The sequence below is a fragment of the Schistocerca gregaria genome, chromosome 2, assembly GCF_023897955.1.
Source record: "Schistocerca gregaria isolate iqSchGreg1 chromosome 2, iqSchGreg1.2, whole genome shotgun sequence".
NCBI lineage: Eukaryota > Metazoa > Arthropoda > Insecta > Orthoptera > Acrididae > Schistocerca > Schistocerca gregaria.
In genome coordinates this window covers 739,889,645-739,908,794 of record NC_064921.1, presented here as the reverse complement: position 1 = coordinate 739,908,794, position 19,150 = coordinate 739,889,645, and the positions used below count along the sequence as shown (strand labels likewise).

At 41.3% G+C, this 19,150-nt stretch overlaps 1 protein-coding gene across 1 annotated transcript in view; it reads right to left on the bottom strand.

Annotated features, from left to right (window-relative positions):
- Positions 1-19,150, bottom strand: part of LOC126334903 (BRO1 domain-containing protein BROX-like) — a 113,916-nt gene that overhangs the window by 66,073 nt on the left and 28,693 nt on the right. The window contains exons 2-5 of the mRNA XM_049997612.1: positions 13,651-13,860; positions 13,468-13,563; positions 6,281-6,459; positions 885-1,054 (exon numbers count right to left, since the gene is read on the bottom strand). Of these exons, the coding sequence (XP_049853569.1) occupies positions 885-1,054; positions 6,281-6,459; positions 13,468-13,563; positions 13,651-13,860 (655 nt within the window). The remainder of the gene's footprint in view (positions 1-884; positions 1,055-6,280; positions 6,460-13,467; positions 13,564-13,650; positions 13,861-19,150) is intronic.

Below are 19,150 nucleotides of genomic sequence, written 5' to 3'. Positions count from 1 at the left end.
CATCCAAACGTATATATACAACTACAGAATTCTGTAATTATTGATACATTTTCAACTACCCAAAAGTTCCTAAATGCAATGTAACGTATATCGTACAGTTAAAAGGAAGTCACGCTTGATCAAGGTCCGAGTCACTTTTCATTTTTAACCAGACATAACGTCTGAGAAAGGCAAGAAATAATAATAATAATAATAATAATAATAATAATGAAGGCCAAAGCATACCACTTAACACAGTGTTGCTGATACGAATAAAAATGATGAAGTTGCTACATACATAGGTACTACTAACATGTGCAAAAGTTAGACTATGTCCTACTCACAGTCAGTAAATGGTGCTAGTGATTAACTAACATGCAAATGTTTAGTATCATAAAATAGTTAATTTATAATAATTACTCAAGTGTATCATGACAGCAAGGTAAAGTTACTGGACTGAGTTTCAATTGTTGCAACACAAAGTAGCTGGAATTGAGTATCATGTTTTTGAAATCAAATGCTCCTTCCCCTGGTATTAAAGAGAACAGTGTAATGGACACGAAAAGACAGGAAAGGAAAGTGTAGGTGGAAGCAGTCTGTTTAACGTAGGGTAAAAACAGAGTAAGAAAAAAAATTCCATTATTTCTAACTTCATACCTCGTGTACTCATATCTACTAAGGATGCTGAGTGAGTTTCTTCCTCTGAACACCATCACATACTTCCTCCTGTGGATAATGAGTAGTTGAGAACACACATGCACTGTGTGTGTGTGTGTGTGTGTGTGTGTGTGTGTGTTTTTTTTTTTTTTTTTTTTTTTTTTTTTTTTTTTTTTTTTTTTTTTTTTTTTTTTTTGACGCAGACAATACAACAATGAAAACAAGAATTTATATGACATTTTACTTACATAAGCTTCATAGAAAGCTGCCTTAATCTTCAGGTAGAGCACCCACTGCTTTGCTTGCTCAACTGTAGCTAATACCGTTGCAGCATCAGCAAACATTTTGGATGTCTCATTCGATAAAGCTGATATTAAACTTGGATTGTGTTTCAGTTCCACCGCCCTTGCAACTGTGACTGTTGAGAGGATTGATCAGAAACTAAGTAAAATATAAATATTATAGACTAAGGAGAGAACAATTACCTTTAAGTAACATTCTTTAAATGCATTTGAGGCATAATACGAGCACAAGATGAACAGTTTTGGCTTCATGATTGAACTTTAAAAGCTCTCTTTTTATATCATCTGCTTTTAATTTTGACTCTGAATCACCCAATTTTCTCATTGCCAAAGCACCTTTAGTGGACAGCAGCATTTTCCTTTTTTATCTACATCTCTTCTTACATAAGCTTACTGGACATTTAGTCACCTCCATAAAAGAGTACACTGAGGTATGTAGAACTGGTACCATGCAGCCATTTGACCTACCAATTCTGACTTAAGCCACGACACTGAAGTAGTGTGTATGTGCCTGTTCGTTGTACAGCATCAGTGGAGTAAGATGGGTCGACATGAAGACATTACAGAATAGCACAAAGGGGCTATGAAGTTGTCACATTTGTTAGTTCATCAATGTGGACAGTCCAATGCATTTACAAAGAAATGTGTAGCACGTATAGAAATGTGACAAATAATAGGATTGGGGGTCATAAAAAGATACCAACTGACACAGACTGGAGAAGAGCGCCATGTCTTGTCAATGACAATCATCATTTCAAACATGATAGGAATTGCTGCTGTCAGTTAATGCAGGTCCATTTCAACCACTATCTGAAAGAGCACTGCAAAGGGAACTGCATGCACGGGCGTTTGGAAACAGGTAACCCACAGAAGGCCACTGCTCACAGCTGCACATAAAGCTTCAGGTTATCAATGGGCCAAACAATACAGAAACTGGACAGTAGCTAGCTGACGGGATATAGTGTGGTCCAGTGTGCCACAATTTCCTCTTTTCAAATGATGCACTGCATTGAGTGCCCCAACATCCCAATGTGCTGTTTAATTTGCATGGTGTGGAGGGTGTAGTCTTTGTCCTGCATCCTCCATAAAGTGACTTCGGTACCATCATTTAGGTTATCATAACATGAGCTATTATGTTTTTTATTTCAAGGTGTTCAGTGACCAAATGCTGTCCTTCCTTCTATTTCTTTGTGATGCTGTGAACACTACCATTTTCCAAGATGACAATGTTCACAGAGCTGCACACACTCATATTCTTGGCTTGATGAGCACTCAGGCACCCATCACATCCTGACTGGCCCACTAAATTACCCACCGAACAAAAAACTTTTACTGATATTAATGGTTGGTATCAAAGTGTGAGCTGCCAAGCTTTTCACCTTGCCCTCACACACCTGAGTTCACTAACCAAATCAATAATGAAAGTACTATAAATTAAAAGAGGTGGAAGGAAAGTTGCACCTTTCTGGCCTATTAACTTCAGTTGGATAAGGAGGACAAAGGAAATCAGCCATGGCCTTCATATGGGAACTCTCCTGGCAACCATCAGAAATTTTAAATCAGGATAGCCGGATGGGGATATAAATCACTCATGATGATGAAGAGATGCCACGACATTAGCTACAAAATTGTTTACAAATCTGACACTTTTTATTGATGTGCTAATGTGTATTAATTTATCCCAGAACTCAGTGAAATCGTTTAATGACTTTTTCACCCGATATGATGAATGCTGCCTACAGAATAATTGCCTGTGATCTTGAGTTGACTGTTATTTTTTCCATTTACAAATCTTAAGAAGGTATACTGAAAACAGAAATTAACATAAGATGATCTGCAACAGGTAAAAAAAGAAGGTTTCAAACTGGACAAATTATGGTACTTGGTTTAATGTAAAGCAAATAGTGCTAATTTATCTGCGAAATTATCATCAAAACCCACTTTAGGTCAGTTTATGGTGCTTACAGTTTTCAGATGACACAGAAGTTTTGCACAAATGTGAATGACCAATTAAGATGTTCTTGCTAATCAGTACCTGCAAAGAGTTTAGAAATACTTTTCTTCCCCCCGCCCCCAAAAGCAGTCAATGCTGGAGATTATAAATGCCTATCTCCACAACCTCTGATGATGCCTCCTACAATTAAAGGTGAAACAACAGGCAGATACTTTTTAGAAAATCATGTTCTGTGTCCCAAAAACAAATATATTATTAAAGAAATGGATACCGCCTATGAAAACCCACAATGTTAATCAGATTTATGATCTGTAACATTGAAAGAGTATAACAAAAGAGATGTCACACACTGCCATTTGACCCACTATTGATACTATTTGACCCACTCTTACAACTAACCACTTGATAGAAGCACGGATCCTCAAAATTACAGACCAATATCCTTAACATCAGTTTGTTGCAGGATTCTCGAACATATTATCAGTTCGAATATAATGAATTTCCTTGGGACAGAAGTTGCTGTTCATGCATCAGCACGGCTTTAGGAAGCATCGCTCCTGCGAAACGCAACTCGCCCTTTTTTCACATGATATCTTGTGAACCATGGATGAAGGGTATCAGACGGATACCATATTCTTTGACTTCCAGAAAGCGTTTGACTCGGTGCCCCACTACAGACTCCTAACTAAGGTATGAGCATATGGAATTGGTTCCCAAATATGTGAGTGGCTCGAAGACTTCTTAAGCAATAGAACCCAGTATGTTGTCCTCGATGGTGAGTGTTCACTGGAGATGAGGGTATCATCTGGAGTGCCCCAGGGAAGTGTGGTAGGTCCGCTGTTGTTTTCTATCTACATAAATGATCTTTTGGATAGTAATGTGCAGCTGTTTGCTAATGATGCTGTGGTGTACGGGAAGGTGTTGCCGTTGAGTGACTGTAGAAGGATACAAGATGATTTGGACAGGATTTGTGATTGGTGTAAAGAATGGCAGTTAACTCTAAATATAGATAAATGTAAATTAATGCAGATGAATAGGAAAAAGCACCCCTTAATGTTCCATTAGTAGTGTAGCTTTTGATACAGTCACGTCGATTAAATAGTTGGGCATAATATTGCAGAGCGATATGAAGTGGGACAAGCATGTAATGGCAGTTGTGGGGAACGCGGATAGTCGTCTTCGGTTCATTGGTAGAATTTTGGGAAGATATGATTCATCTGTAAAGGAGACCACTTATAAAACACTAATACGACCTGTTCTTGAGTACTGCTCGAGCGCTTGGGATCTCTATCATGTCGGACTGAGGGAGGAGATAGAAGCAATTCAGAGGTGGGCTACTAGATTTGTTACTGGTAGGTTTGATCATCATGCGAGTGTTAACGAAATGCTCAGGAACTCGGGTGGGAGTCTCTGGGGGAAAGGAGGCGTTCTTTTCGTGAATCGCTACTGAGAAAATTTAGAGAACCAGCATTTGAGGCTGACTGCAGTACAATTTTACTGCCGCCAACTTACATTTCACGGAAAGACCACAAAGATAAGAAAGAGAGATTAGGGCTCGTACAGAGGCATATAGGCAGTAATTTTTCCCTCGTTCTGTTTGGGAGTGGAACAGGGAGAGAAGATGCTAGTTGTGGTATGAGGTACCCTCCGCCACACACCATATGGTGGATTTCGGAGTTGTATGTAGATGTAGATGTTCTTCACATTTTATCATTACAGTCATTGTGCACTTGTGTTACAAAGGTTTTATATTTGGTATGGAACTTCACACTTAGAAACAGTAGTGACAGAAATACCAAGAAACACTAATAACTATAACAAAAAACAATAGTTTATATTTGTTCATGAAGAGTAGAATAACAGAGCCAATTTACAGGCAAGCAGATTTATATTGTGAGCCATGGCAACAATGGACATGAAGTAAAGAGAAGGAAGAAGGTGATTTGAGAGGCTAAGGGAAGTAGTGCAATACAGGGGGTGGGGGGTGGGGGGGGGGGGGAGGCTAAGATGATGTGAGTGAGTGAAAGAAAAAGAGCAATGGAAGAGGGAGCGTTTACACTATTTATCAGAGAGTAATGACCTCTTTTTTATATAATTTATTTACTTATTTGGTGGGGATGTAATGAAGAAGATGTTAAAAGAAAGTGCATCAGGATTTTATTGAACATAGGCATTGAATTGTGCTTAGGGTGCACGGAAGCTTGTACAAGAAGAAGAAGAAGATACCAGAAAAGGAGAAGGAATTTGGGGATGTTTTTGTTTTACAGATTGGTACATTACAAATACTACACACGTTACTTCCCGAGTTGCACATAGAATGAGAAGATAAATATTTGATTTGTGACATAAGGCACTAAGGGGTGTACACATTATGAAGCTGATAAAAGGGTGTACTGTGTATGGTTATCACATAACCTGTCTGGTCACAGCCATTCAAATGTCTGTGTGAGGACTATACAATCAGACAGGCAGATATAAAAGATGTAACACACACAAGTATTCATTACTTGTGCTGTGGGACACTGCATTGCAATAGTACAGGTTCACCAGAACAAGTGAAGCAACATTTCTATTGCACATCCTGTACAAATACATTCCAGCATTCCTTATAAGCATAAAAACATGCGAGAGTCATTCTGCACATAGTGAGAGTTGTTTTTTATTATTCCCCCCCCCCCCCCCCCCCCAGCTCCATTGAGATGTTTATCTAAAGTTATACACATGTCTGGAATTATTTTCTGTTATAGTATTGGGTAACTGACCAAAAGAAATAGCCAAACGTATTTAAAGACTTTACTGCTGATTAAGTTCTAATGAGTTCCTATAATTATTTGAGACTTATCTGCACTTAGTTTTCAGTCTGTCTGAACAATGAAGATGGGCCGTCATTCTCGCGGGTGATGGCAGCATCGATATGTTCAGGCCAGGTGTTTAAGTAAAGTCGGAGGTCACTAGCACATACAGGTGGACACAACCAACAAGATATCATCAACATACAAGAATAACAACTGCAGATCGAAAACTGCTCCTTATAGAACTACTGATGCAGTTGTCTATTTTTCAATGTTACCTGCCCTCCTCCCAAAAAGAGTTCAATAAACTATCTGAAAATTTTGCATGTTGCATCTTTATCAGCAGTATGTTAAACTGGCTGCATATTTTTTTTTGCTCAAGTTTAATGATGTCAATACTGTGGTCTCTCGGTAGTCTACAGTTCAGATCATCATTTAGCCTAATTAGTGTAGTGTTCGTTCTATGATGTTTACTAAAACCAAACTGATTCTTATTTAATAAGTTGAATGAGCTTAAGTGTTCAGTCATTAATATTTCAAGGTCATAAAAACAGCAACTGTACTCCTATACAAGTCATGACATTGTTTCAGCTTACCTTCTTGTGCTTCTGCAGTGCATTGTGTCAAGTAAGCAGACAGGACACGTGGATCAAGATCACCACCCTCAAGCTGTTTCCCTGGTAACTGAGGCAAATACTGGGATTGAATAAACCTGAATATGCCAGCAGCTTTCCTTAGGCATTTGTGCACTTCCTTTGCTTCTTCCATGGTGATGCTGAAATACAAATAAAACCAAAGCACTCTCTATAATTTTTCCAAGAAAAACATTAGTATTACTTCTCCCATGTAAAGATGGCCCACATGTCTCTGAGCACTATGGGACTTACCATGTAAAGAACACAAGATCAACAAATGAAGGAATTAGCAAGATATCTCCACAACCAAAGACTAAAATCAGGTATCTTTTCCCGAAGGAAAAAAAAGAAGTACTGAGGCAGGAACAGTAAAGAACACAGAGACAATACCTACATTTTAATTTGAAGCTACAGCCACATTCAACAAGTCACAACCCATGAAGTGAGGAAGTGAAGAGAATCAGGCATTCACTGAGAAGAAAGTTACGAAATTGGTGCCGAGACATATTTTCTGTTTTCAATTTTTTTCACAATGAGGAACATATAAAGTCTGATATAATTCCTTTTAATTAATGGGAGTCCTGTTGATAAATGCTGGAGATATGAGAAGACTTAGATATAAATGTTTAATGCAACTAGATGAGGAGGATACAAGGAAAGGAGTAGTAAAAATGAATATTTTTTCTCAGATATAACCCACTTACAACAGTAAAAAGTATGATCACATAGTGATGGAAATCAGCAATGACATATGGGAAAGTGCATTTTTCAACAGTGAGTGAACACACCACAATGGGAAAATGGCTAATTAAAGAAAATGTGGCCAGACTGCAATAGCAGAATTTAGTTCTGAAATATTGCTTCAAGCTACAAATATACATCACCAATTGCAGTGGACACATAGTGATGGTATTTTTTTCTTTAGTTACTGCATTTATGTGCTCAACTATTTCAGAAGGATCACACATTGACTTCTAAACAAGGAAATTTACAGACACCACCCAGAGCAGTGTATGAGACTGTAATTACTAGGTTTTAAGTAAAAGTACTTCATAACACTGGTTACTGTGCCAAAGTGTTTCTATAGCTAATACGTTCATCACTGTTCATAATCACTTACCAGTGAGATGCGGGTACAATCAGTGCTGTTAAAATTGTTGAAACCTGAACCAAAACTGTTCCCCAAGATGCATGCAAGTTTTTCTTTATTTTTATACTGACCAGTCCTTGCAGTTCAATAAATGAGAACAGCTATGATCCTTTTGCTCATGTGTACAAATCAATCAAAGCAAAGTTCACTGCCTTATGATACTGTACTACTGAGATGTAGTCAAACATTCACACTTAAATCAGACTGATACATGCAAAATTTACCTAGTGGAGAGTATTTCATTAGAAATTTTTTGGTCTGTATTTTGAACAGAAAACTTGTCTCTCCTAACTACTGACAGATTTTATTTCCTACAACATACTATAGTTGCATATTAATTTCTACTATGAGCTATGCCAGTCAGAACTATCTTGATGATAATATCATTACTAGTGCAAATAGCAGGAACATTGTGATCTGCATGCTCTATACGCAATGCTGCAATCACAAGGTTTACTATGTACATTTCAGAAATACAGACTCTTTCAGCCCTCATTGGAATACATGGAAATTGTTGTTAGTAAAACAAGCTATTACTAACAGAGAAACCTCTGAAAGCTATGAAAGTAATTCCATCCCCCCACCCCCTCCACAAAAAAAAACACCACTAAAAGAACTCAATTTTTTTTCCTTGGGAAAGTGAATTATTGCTCATACTTTATTCCTACTGTTGTAGACATTTACACTAAAGAGGTGTCAAATCCATATGGTCACCAGCTGACACCAGATATTCAGGAGGCTCAAACAACACCATTCAACCATGGCTTATTGGCCTATTCATTGCAAAAGCCTCCGTTCTTAGCCACAGATGCTTCATAGCAATGTGCTGGTGCAGTCCTCTTTGATGAAGACTGTGGAATATCCAAAATTGCATACATCTAAAAAAAATTGACCCCTGCTCAACATAATTATAACTAGATAGAAGATAAAACCCTGACCATTGTTCGTATCACTGGGATCTGGGGGATTTATAAGATGAAAATTCTGTCTTGCCACTTTGCAAACTGGCCAGTGATTGACAAAGACATGCAGCAGGAGACATGTACACCTAAGTAAGCACTGCAAGGTAACAGCCAGACACATGCAAAACTTTTTGCCTTGATCCAACCACAAACATAATGGCATTTACTATGCTGGCTCAGTTTTCAATGTCATGTGACTTAATCTGGCTGATACCTATTCAAGGTTCTCGTATCCGAATAACATTTCTCAACAATGACAGAAGTTGCCCTATGAGCAAACTGCAAGAGATTTTTACTACTGACATTTTAATCTAAAGCAATCAAAATCTCACTCACTAGAAAATTTACAGTGAAATGGAGGGAACAGATGCAAATATTATGCTAGTTAAAACTGTACAAAACAACTGTGACATGCAATTGCTATTTCTGAGAGGAATGATTCTGCTATAAGCATCAAATCTACACTGACGAAAAATGAATAGCTACATTAGAATTCTTGTAGGATAACTGCCAGTTAGTTTGGCTATGAAAATCAGCAGTGGAATTTGAAAACTTACTGCGGCAAGTACTTGATCAAGAATATCACCCTCATATCTACATAAATTAACTTTATGCTTTTAAAGCACTGTTTGTCATCTATCTTTCTGGAAAATAAATTTAACTGAGTTGTACAAAATATGTTGAAATTACAAGGAGTCAAAACTGCTCAGGCAGTACTCATTTTCAGATTGTGAAAAGTACAGGACTGCTGAAAGATATATAAATACTATTCTAGCTTCCAGAAGTATTACTTGTGTCCTCAGGGAGGAAGATTGGAGTGAGGTTAGAAAGAAGGGGCAGACCTCTTGCTGCGGTTTGTTGAATCCCATTGTGCGAGGTGTACTCTAAAATGAATGGATGAAGCCAGGCAGCCGAAAGAGGAACAGAATTTTACAACACACTAACTTATGCACATACAACAAAAAACAGCTTCTGGAGTGATACCACTTGAGACTGTCCTTGTCCTTATCCGATAAAGCTTGACCCCAAACACAATGACAGTTTCTTGAATGTACAAGCCACACCATTCTGCTAACGTAGCCATTGAGTTAAGTACACTGTCAATCCTAAATTGGGTCACACTGACGGAGTCTGGGAACGTTCATATGTAGGTGAATTCCGTGCCTGAAGTACTTGTGAAGACTTGGCAGTTTGGGTGTGGTATGTGATGCTGTAGGTTCCGAGTGGTGTGCGTTGTGTTCCACAACAAATAGACCTCTGACTGTGAGACTGCTTGTGTGACAAGCTCCTAGTCCAGAGAACCACAGCTGCATACTCCTATTGTCACCTGACTGGTGAGTGACTGGATGGCATCCTATAAAGCCATCCAGCAGAAGAATACCGGCAAATCGTGATGATAAAAGTCTTGAATGTCACTTGGCTCAATAGTAGTGATCTGTCCAGCAGATATGGAGCCACCAGATCCTGCAACGGCTGTGGCAGACATTATGTGCTGCGGTAGATTTGCAGGTGCCTTGGCAGCATAGCAATCTCTGGCACTCTGCTGTGTGGTTAGTGACTGGATCAAATGGCATCAGCCACAGTTATTATGTCCCTCTTTCCTAAAAATGAGATGGCGGAGCCATCTCCCTGTGCACGTGTTGGTGGTGGCTGTGATGTAGGTGCCTGCCGAGGTTCCAGTACCCCTTTCCTCGAGGGTGAGATGTAGGCACCATAAGGAAGAAGAAAAAAATGAAAAACATAACCATACAAAGTCATCACTGAAAAAAGGTGACTATGCAACCAGCAAACAGGAATGATATGGAAACCAAGTAAAAAACGATGAAGTATGCCTCGAAGAAAAGAGGCAGACATTCCGCACAGAGTAGAAGGCCCAGGAGGTCGATGGAGACAACTACAAACAGAAATGTCTGCGGCCAATGATCATGGTGAAGCGGTGCAGGGTGGGGTCAAGAAGGCATGTTGTGTGCCATGGAGGTGCCTGTTAGAGGGGAAACCCAATGCTTGAAGTGACTACGAGCCACATTCTGAAGACATGAAGTCTGGGAAGTGAAGCAGTGCTCTGAGAGCACGAGCTAAATGTCAGCAACAGGCAGCGAGGAAGGCTGAGGAGGAGGAGGAGGAGGAGGAGGAGGAGGAGGAGGAGATTAGTGTTTAATGTCTCGTTGACAATGAGGTCATTAGAGATGGAACGCAAGGTTGGGTGAGGGAAGGATGGGGAAAGAAAGCGGCCCTGCCCTTTCAAAGGAACCATCCCAGCATTTGCCTGAAGCGATTTAGGGAAATCACAGAAAACCTAAATGAGGATGGCCGGAAACGAGATTGAACCGTCATCCTCCCGAATGCGAGTCCAGTGTGCTAACCACTGCGCCACCTCGCTCGGTGAGGAAGGTTGAATCAGGGGCAACTTGTCTGGAGGTGACAAGCTGTGGTCAGTGTAGCCCCCAAAGAACAGTGAAAAAGAAGAAGGAGAATTCACAAAAGGAACAGGAGCTGAGGGCCCAGAAAAGGCAAGAGAGGGCTCAATTGAGGGTGGCACTGAGTCGGTTGGCAATGTGAGGGCCAGTGGTGAGGGTGATGGAACCTCAAGAAGTGCTGGGTCTGGCAGTCGGGGCACCGGGGTTGCCAGTAAGGGTGCTGGGATGTGAAGAGGCACCGAGCCCAGTAGCAAGGGTGTCAGTGGGACTGGAAGGGCACGGGGGCTGCCAGTGCGAACACTGGTGGCACTGGGATCAAAAAGGTACCAGGCCCAGCAACAAGAATGCCAGTAGCATTGGAACTGGTGAACACGTGCCGTGCCTGGTAAGCCTGCCGCGCCCAGTGGGCATGTCAGAGGTTGAGTTGTCAGAGGACATCAGAACACAATTGACAGGGAACTCAAAGGCTTGGAGGAACTGTATTAGCTGCACAAGGAATGTGGGCCACTAATCCAGGACAATCTCAAACTTCAGAGGAGGCAGAGGTGCGTTGTCTGCATTGGAGCCAAGGCAGTGTTGGGACTGGCAAGCTGCCAGACGAGAAGCACCAAGATACACTGTACGAGCTGGATGTGAGGCAGAAGCTGTGATGAGATGTCACTCATGTGCAGCTGCCACTGTACACTGAATCAAATGAGTAAAGGAGTGGAGCAACTGCTGTATCAGCCACCTCCATCATTGCACAAGCTGAGACAGAGACAGTTCAGACACCGGAATGAGTCATGACAAGTGTCAAATGATACCAGTCAACTTGACCAACAGGGGCTCACATAATGACTGAGAACTACAATGGCACAACCAAAAACTGCTACACAGTCTAACTGTCCACACAAAGGCACAGTTTCAAAGTCAACTAATTTTGAACTGTTTCACTTGACACTGTTTCACTACTGACATCTACCTCCAGAATACAAAGGAACTGCAAACAGAATCCATGGTAATCCATGTTCTTGTAGCCCACAAAAAAAAGTGTACAGACACCCAGATGTTGTAACTCACACAAAAGAGATCCCAGTATTTACAATAACACAACAGAAGTGAAATGGATGCAGTTAACAGAACAAACATCTAACTCAGCAAAACACCATAACAAATGAAATAGTGTGCCCTACTGTTAGAGAGGTAATAATAATAATAATAATGTGCAATTTAAACGTGGACTGTGATAGAGCAGAAATTGTGCACACACAAATGAAGAGGCAAGGGCTCTGAGATAAGAACAAATAGTAAAGAACAGTTAATGTACACTAAGCAATATTTCCTACAGAAAATTGCATTAACAAGGGACTGGAAAGCACGAAAAATTCAATGACCATGGGTCACTCAGAAGCAACAGATAATGAAACCAACTAGCCACAATTCTGCAGGATGTAAGAAGAGGACACACAAATGCAAGTAAGCCAGAGGAAACAGCCAACAACTGGGCTACATCCGAATGTGGAGCAGAACCATGAAAAATTCCAAGTAGAGGACACATGAACACACAGAGGAATGCTATCCAGTTGAACACATGACACAGGGAATGATGTTTGGAAACAAAAAATCAGCCATAGTTTAATTGTGTACGCTCATCACCAAAGCTTTTACCTCATTGCCACTGTTGAATCCCATTGTGGGAGGTGCACGCTTCAATGAAAGGATGAAGGTAGGAAGCCAAAAGAACTATACAACTTTATCCCACAGCACCTCAGCCAGAACAGCTTCTGAAGTGATACCACTATAGATTGTGCTGATCCAACAAGAGCCGAAATCAAACAAAATGACAGTTTCTTGAAGGTACAAGTTCCACTGTTATTCCAATTTAGAAACTAGGTTAAGTTCACCGTCTGTCCTAAATCAGGTAGCACTGGTGTAGCCCAGAAATGTCTGTACATACGCATAGTCCATGGCTGAAACACAAGCACAGACTCAGAAGTTTGGACATTGTACACGAGGCTGTAGGCTCCGACTTGTTTGCTCTGTGCTCCGATGAATGGAACTCTGATTGTGGGACTGCTTGCACACTCAGCTCCTGGCCCAGAGAAGCGTAGCCTGATTGGCAAGTGACTGGGTGGTGTCCTACAAAGCTGTGTGGCAGACGATTACTAGAAAATTGTGATAATGTCATAAGGCTCGCGGAGGCAAGCTAGTGTCAATGACAGCAGAGCTGTACTGGCGGATGTGGGGTCACTGGATTCGCAATAGCTACTGCAAGTGTGAAATGCTGCAATTGAATTACAGGTGACTCGGAGGGCAGCAGTGCAGCTTGTGTGGTTGGTGGCTGGACTGCAAGGTGTCACTCAGTCACTACACAAATGACCTGTTCCTCCTTTCTAACTCTCTCCAATCTATCACCCTTTCCTCCTTGGGGAAGAGACCCCGATAATTTTTTGTTCTTTCTTCACTTTGCGTCTATCAGCGATACTTAAAATGTTACCCCCTGAAAGTAAGTGATAGCCAGCCACTCTATTTCACAATTTTATATTTTCCTCAAGTGAATTTTGCTTTTGAGACAAAATCCATCGTTCAGTTTCTCTTCACATAAGGTTACATTATTGACTCTACACAATAAATACTCACTCATCCTTTCCAGCAAGCATGGCTGCGTGTTTCATGTACCAAATTGCTACATTGTAACTCATGTTAGCACCCTCAAAATATGAGTCTCTCATCAACCTGAAAGAAGAATATACACTTTGCAAACACTGAGAAGACTGGTTGTAAAAAGCAGGAATATACATACAAGGAGTTTTGTAAACTTACTGCGGTTTATTTCCCAGCAGAGTGTGTGTCCACTTAAAAAGCACACTATAACGCATCTTACTTTCTACTCCAGTATTTTTACTGTCAGGTGAAGTTAAAAAACCAATAAAAATAGCCATATACTGATTGAAAGCAACATCAACTGTCTCCGGAGCATGGTTGGCATCTGGGAATAACTGAATAAGCCGCGCTCTGGACTGCTTCAGGTCACTGTAAATAAAAGAAATACCAGTAAGTCTAATTCAGATATGCAATTAATCATTTAAATTTGAGCTCAAAAATGCTTAAAACTGTTTACTTGGCCATAAACATATATATTATAGGGAGATGACAATATCAAATGGTTAGGGGCTTCCTGTGAGGTCACTATTGTTGCATCTACACTGACACAAGACCAGATATAACCTTTGTGAAGTGTGGCAACATGTGGTGAAGCATCTCTGGGCTTTGCTATGAGTTTCCTGGTTGCTCGTTTTGAATGCCCATCAGTGCAAGGGTCATTTAAGTGGAATCTACAGATGTAGTCAGTCATGAACAGTCAGTTGGAGGAAGCAGTGAAATGGTGGCCAAGCTGAGTACTGAATTTTATGGCCCCATCTCGAGCAAAGTGTAATAATAATACTGAAAAATATTACACAAGAAGGCTACGTCATTTGAAGTTTGATTTGGATATTGTGGGCTAATTCTGTCACTATAATTCAATAACTGGATTTAGCAAAAGACTTTATAGTGGTTTTCCAGTAAATTGTGCTTAATGAACTCAACCCTACCAGTCGTCATAAGAGGTGCTATCCAAATTTTTGGAACTGGTGCTGCCATCTGTTGAAAATCTTACCTTTGGACTAATGGTCATCATCACCCTCGAAGTAGTTCCCATCCACATGTACACACCAGTCCCAGCGCTTCTGCCACTGATCAAATGTTTTCTGGAAGTCCGGTTCTTTGAGGACGTTTATCACTACCAGCTATGCTTCTTGAATCCTCTCTAGAATGTCGAACCAACGACCTTTCAACTCGAGTTATAGTTCTGGGAATAGCACGAAGTCACATGGTGCCAAATCTGGTGAGTACGGTGGGTGGGGTATGACCACCATGTTGTCTTTTGCCAAAAAGGTCCTGGTGAGCAAGGACGTGTGACAGGGTGTGTTGTGATGCAGCAGCCAGTTCCTTTGACGCCAAAGCTTGGGTTATCTTCGCTGCACGTTTTCACGGAGCCATCGCAAAACGTCACAGTAGTACGCAAAATTCACAGCTTGGTTGGGTGGGACAAATTCTTTGTGCACAATTTCCTTGGTATCAAAGTAAACAATGATCATGCTCTTCACCTGTCTTGCTTTTTTGGATCTTGGAGAGCCCAGGCTCTTCCACTGGGACAATTGTTGCTTTGTCTCTCGATCACAACCATAAATCCAGCCCTTGTTGCCTGTCATAATCCGTGACATGAAGGTTGGATCATCAGATGTGGTCTGATGAAGGTCCGTGCACACTTCAACATGCTGTCCTTCTGATTGGCAGTCAAGATCTTTGGCACAACGTTTGCGGCGACACGGTGCATGCCCAATTCATCAGTCAACATTTGTTGACATGTCCCATAACCAATATCCACTTCATCTGCAAGGTCTTGAATGGTTTGTCATCGATCCGCACAAACCAATTGTTGAAGCAGGGCAACAATATTTGGCATTGTGCGGCTAATGGGCCTTCCAGTCTGAGCATCATCTCCCACATATGTACGGCTGGCCCTGAACTTAACATGCCACTCAAGCACACGTGTAAGGCGCAGTCTCTGTTCCCCAAACACTTGTTAAATCATTGCAAGGGTCTCCGTAGCACATTTTCCGAGATTCACTCAGAATTTGATATACATGCGCTGTTCTGTTCAGGGATCCATTGTAAAATCGCCACACACCAAACACAGAGTCTTATGGAAATTACTGTGGACACGCAACACGTACTCCCAGCTGAATGCCACTCCGCACACTGACTCATCAGATATGCACCTCTCATCACCTAGCGGTGCAAAGATCCACTACTCCTACTTTCCAGATGGCAGCACCAGTCCAGAAAATTTTGGATTCCACCTCATGTAATGGTAATTACAAATAATTAGTAACTGACAAGGAGAGGAGTAACTATAAACAATGTGAGCGTGTGGGGAGCTCACAACCTCCACTAGTTACTATGCTAATGCTACAAATGAGGTTCAGTCTATGAGCCCAGGCTGCAGTTTTGATAAGTACACAACAGAGATTGCACATCAGGTTTTGTAATGGAAAGTCTCTTTAGTGAAATCATGACTCACCCAAATTCCATTTTAGTACTTTAACCACTGAACCACTTCACTTGGTAGGATACTATTGTCATTCTAATAACACCACATGCATACTTAAGTTTAAATTGAACAAATGCCCTAAAAAATTTGGTAGACATCATTAGTCTGCTCATCAGTTGCTTCTACCAGCTCATAAAAACTTATGGTCTTTAAATGTTCCTCAGTTGTGATAAACTACATGGTACTTATGGGGCTTAGAAACTTCACTGACTTGCCAAAATCTTGAATCACGTCTTCACATTACAAGTGAAAGTAATTAAAAATGCTTCAAACACAGCAGAAATTCACCAAACACTCTGTATATATGATTAGTTTTTCCTTTCGGCTCACTCATCTACTAATATCGTACAAATAGTGGACTTTTTATGAAGCTTAATACTATCTGATGAAATGAAATAAATTCTGACCTCAGTCACAATTGGGTAATGCAATGAATCCAGCGGTGACAGTGAAAATCTGTGGGGGGTCGGGAATCAGACCCAGATTTCCTGCTTTATGTGAGTAGTCGCTTTAACTGATTTGGCTATATGAGCACACTTTCTGCTTGATCCAAACTCCTGACCTGTCACACACTACTTACGTAGTGCCCCCTGCCATCATACAACACTATGTAAGTAGCAAGGGACAAGTCAGAAATTTGGGTCAGATGGCAAGTGTGCTTCAATAGCTGAAGCAGGTAAGGGTCAGAGTACAGGCCTGGCACTAATTTTCACTTACTGCCATTGAATTCATTTCAGTGTCCAACTGGAGCTGATGCAGAATTTATTTCATTTTATAATGAATAAGTATGGATGTAGGATCAAAAATAGTATCTGTTCTTTTGTACAGACATCACACATATATCATTCCTAGTAAACCTAACCAAGTTTCACAATTGTGAAATATGTCTGGTAATTGGATATACATCCGAATGTCCTCCTCCCCTATTTCTGTCCATCACTTCTCCCCCCTCTTTCTATCCATCTCCTCCTTCTCTCTCTCTCTCTCTCTCTCTCTCTCTCTCTCTCTCTCCCTCTCTCTCTTTCTCTCTCTCTCTCTCTCTCTCTCTCTCTCTCTCTCTCTCCTCCTTCCTCTGACCATCTCTTCCCTCCCCCCTCTCTACATACACTTCCTGCCCCTCTCCCTTCCATTATTTGCTTGGTGCTTGGTTTGTTGGTTGGTTGGTGAGAAGGGACCAAACAATGAGATCATCAGTCCCTCAATCCAAGCATGGTGCACCTGGAAGTAGACGTCCACCCATAACATTTTCTGATCTAGATGACAGGTTCATAACTATGAAAATGAGAAGGCTAGAAACTTAACGAATATCTTTGGTATCATCAATAATAAAAGCAGGATGAAGAAGATAGGAAATTTGTCAAGTGGGCATCCCCAGTGTTCTTTATGTGATACGAAACATCCCACCCACAGCTGTCCCACCCCTTATCCATTAAAGTCATGGGTGCTCATTATCCAACAAAATGCAACACCAAGAATAAAAAATTGAGAATGGCAGAAAGGAGGTGAATTGAAACTAAAAGTGATTAAAATGGAGTAAAAGAGGAATGAAGGAGTAGCCTGGTCAAGGAGGGGATCCCCAAGACCTAGCATACAGCAGGAGAACCCCATCCTCAACCTCCGTGCCCCTGCCCTGGAGGTAGATTAAAACATCATAATTGAGAATAAAAACCACTTTCACGGAAACAATTGAGAACCAGTTCAAGCATCCATGAATAATACACCAATATTAGAGGCAATGATTTTGGAAGGCTATGCTTAGCATGTAGAGTCAAAAGAGGGGTTGGGGAGGAGGGGGGGGGGGGGGGAATTGCACTCCACCAAGATATGAGCTACTGTCTGTAAGACTCCACAGCGACAATGTGCGTGTTACTCATAAAACAGTAAAAAAACTATGGAGAAATGGATTAACCTGCTATGTCTGAGATGTGGAGACAACAAAGGACTGTGGATTCCTTCTGGGAGAAGTGGAAGGAAGAGCACCTTATTGCGTCTCCTTGAGAGTTCAGAGTTTACTAGATGGGGCAGTAGCCCACTAGATATCGTTCCATTTCCAAGTGAGTATAGATCTTATGTGCAGCTGCAAATCTGCACTTGGAAGTGGCAAAGTGAATGGGGGTGACTCAGTGCTCCTGCAACCAGTCAGCCTGCCAGTCATTCACCAGGATACCCCATAACTTGGGAGACAGAAAAAGACAAGTGAGGAAGCAGTGCGAAGGAGGTCAGCAAGGTCACAAATAAAGGATACCAAACGGTGGCAAGAGTAGCATTGGTTAACAGCCTACAGACTGCTCATTGAATCAGTACATATTAAAACACAATTAAGGGAGACATGTTTAATAAACTGGAGGGCTCAGCAAATGACCGTCATCTCTACCGTAAACACACAATATGTTCCTTGCAGCGAATTGTGTTCCATATTGGCAGGGTATGTAAAAGTATATTTCATCTGATTCAGTTTTCAAGCCATTGGTGTACAATATAGAAGCACACTGGAACTCTTAAAGAACTGGACGTAACAGATCCCAACAGGTCATGAGGTGACAAGACTTCAGGATCTTGTTAGAGACTGGTCCTTATCAGTGGCTTGGACAACATCCAAGAAGGTTAACGAGGGGGGGTGAGGGGGGGGTAAGAGGTGGGGTGGGGGGCTAGAAAACACAGAGAGCACAGTCCAGGGGGAGGAGACGGAGGCCTTGGCAGATGGAAGCGAGGCACATTCCAACTGGAAGCCCCACTTGAGGGCAGGAATCAAGACGACAACACCTCTCGTATGTAAAGAGAATAGCATACATGGGATGATCATGGAATTCTCCAATGGCAACTGCATTTGAGACCAAGAGCTGGTGTCATTGAATCAGAAGATGGAAGATCCCTGCTTCAATAAGTTATGGGACTAGCTGAAAAGGCACCTGTGGCCAGATGTTTGCCATGATTGTGGACTGGGTCTAACAGCTGAAGGAATTGCCGAGCCATGAACCTGAGAAACATAGTCCAGACAGGACAAAAACAGGGCCCGGTAAATATGGACAAGAGCAGCACAATCTACACCCCAAGAGGTGGGGGCATGGAAGCAGAGAGCGTTAAGCTTCCACATGCAGCTAGTCTTCACGTGACGAATAGGGGCAGCCAGGTCAGCTTTTTACCAAAAAGGTGGCCAAAATAAAAAAA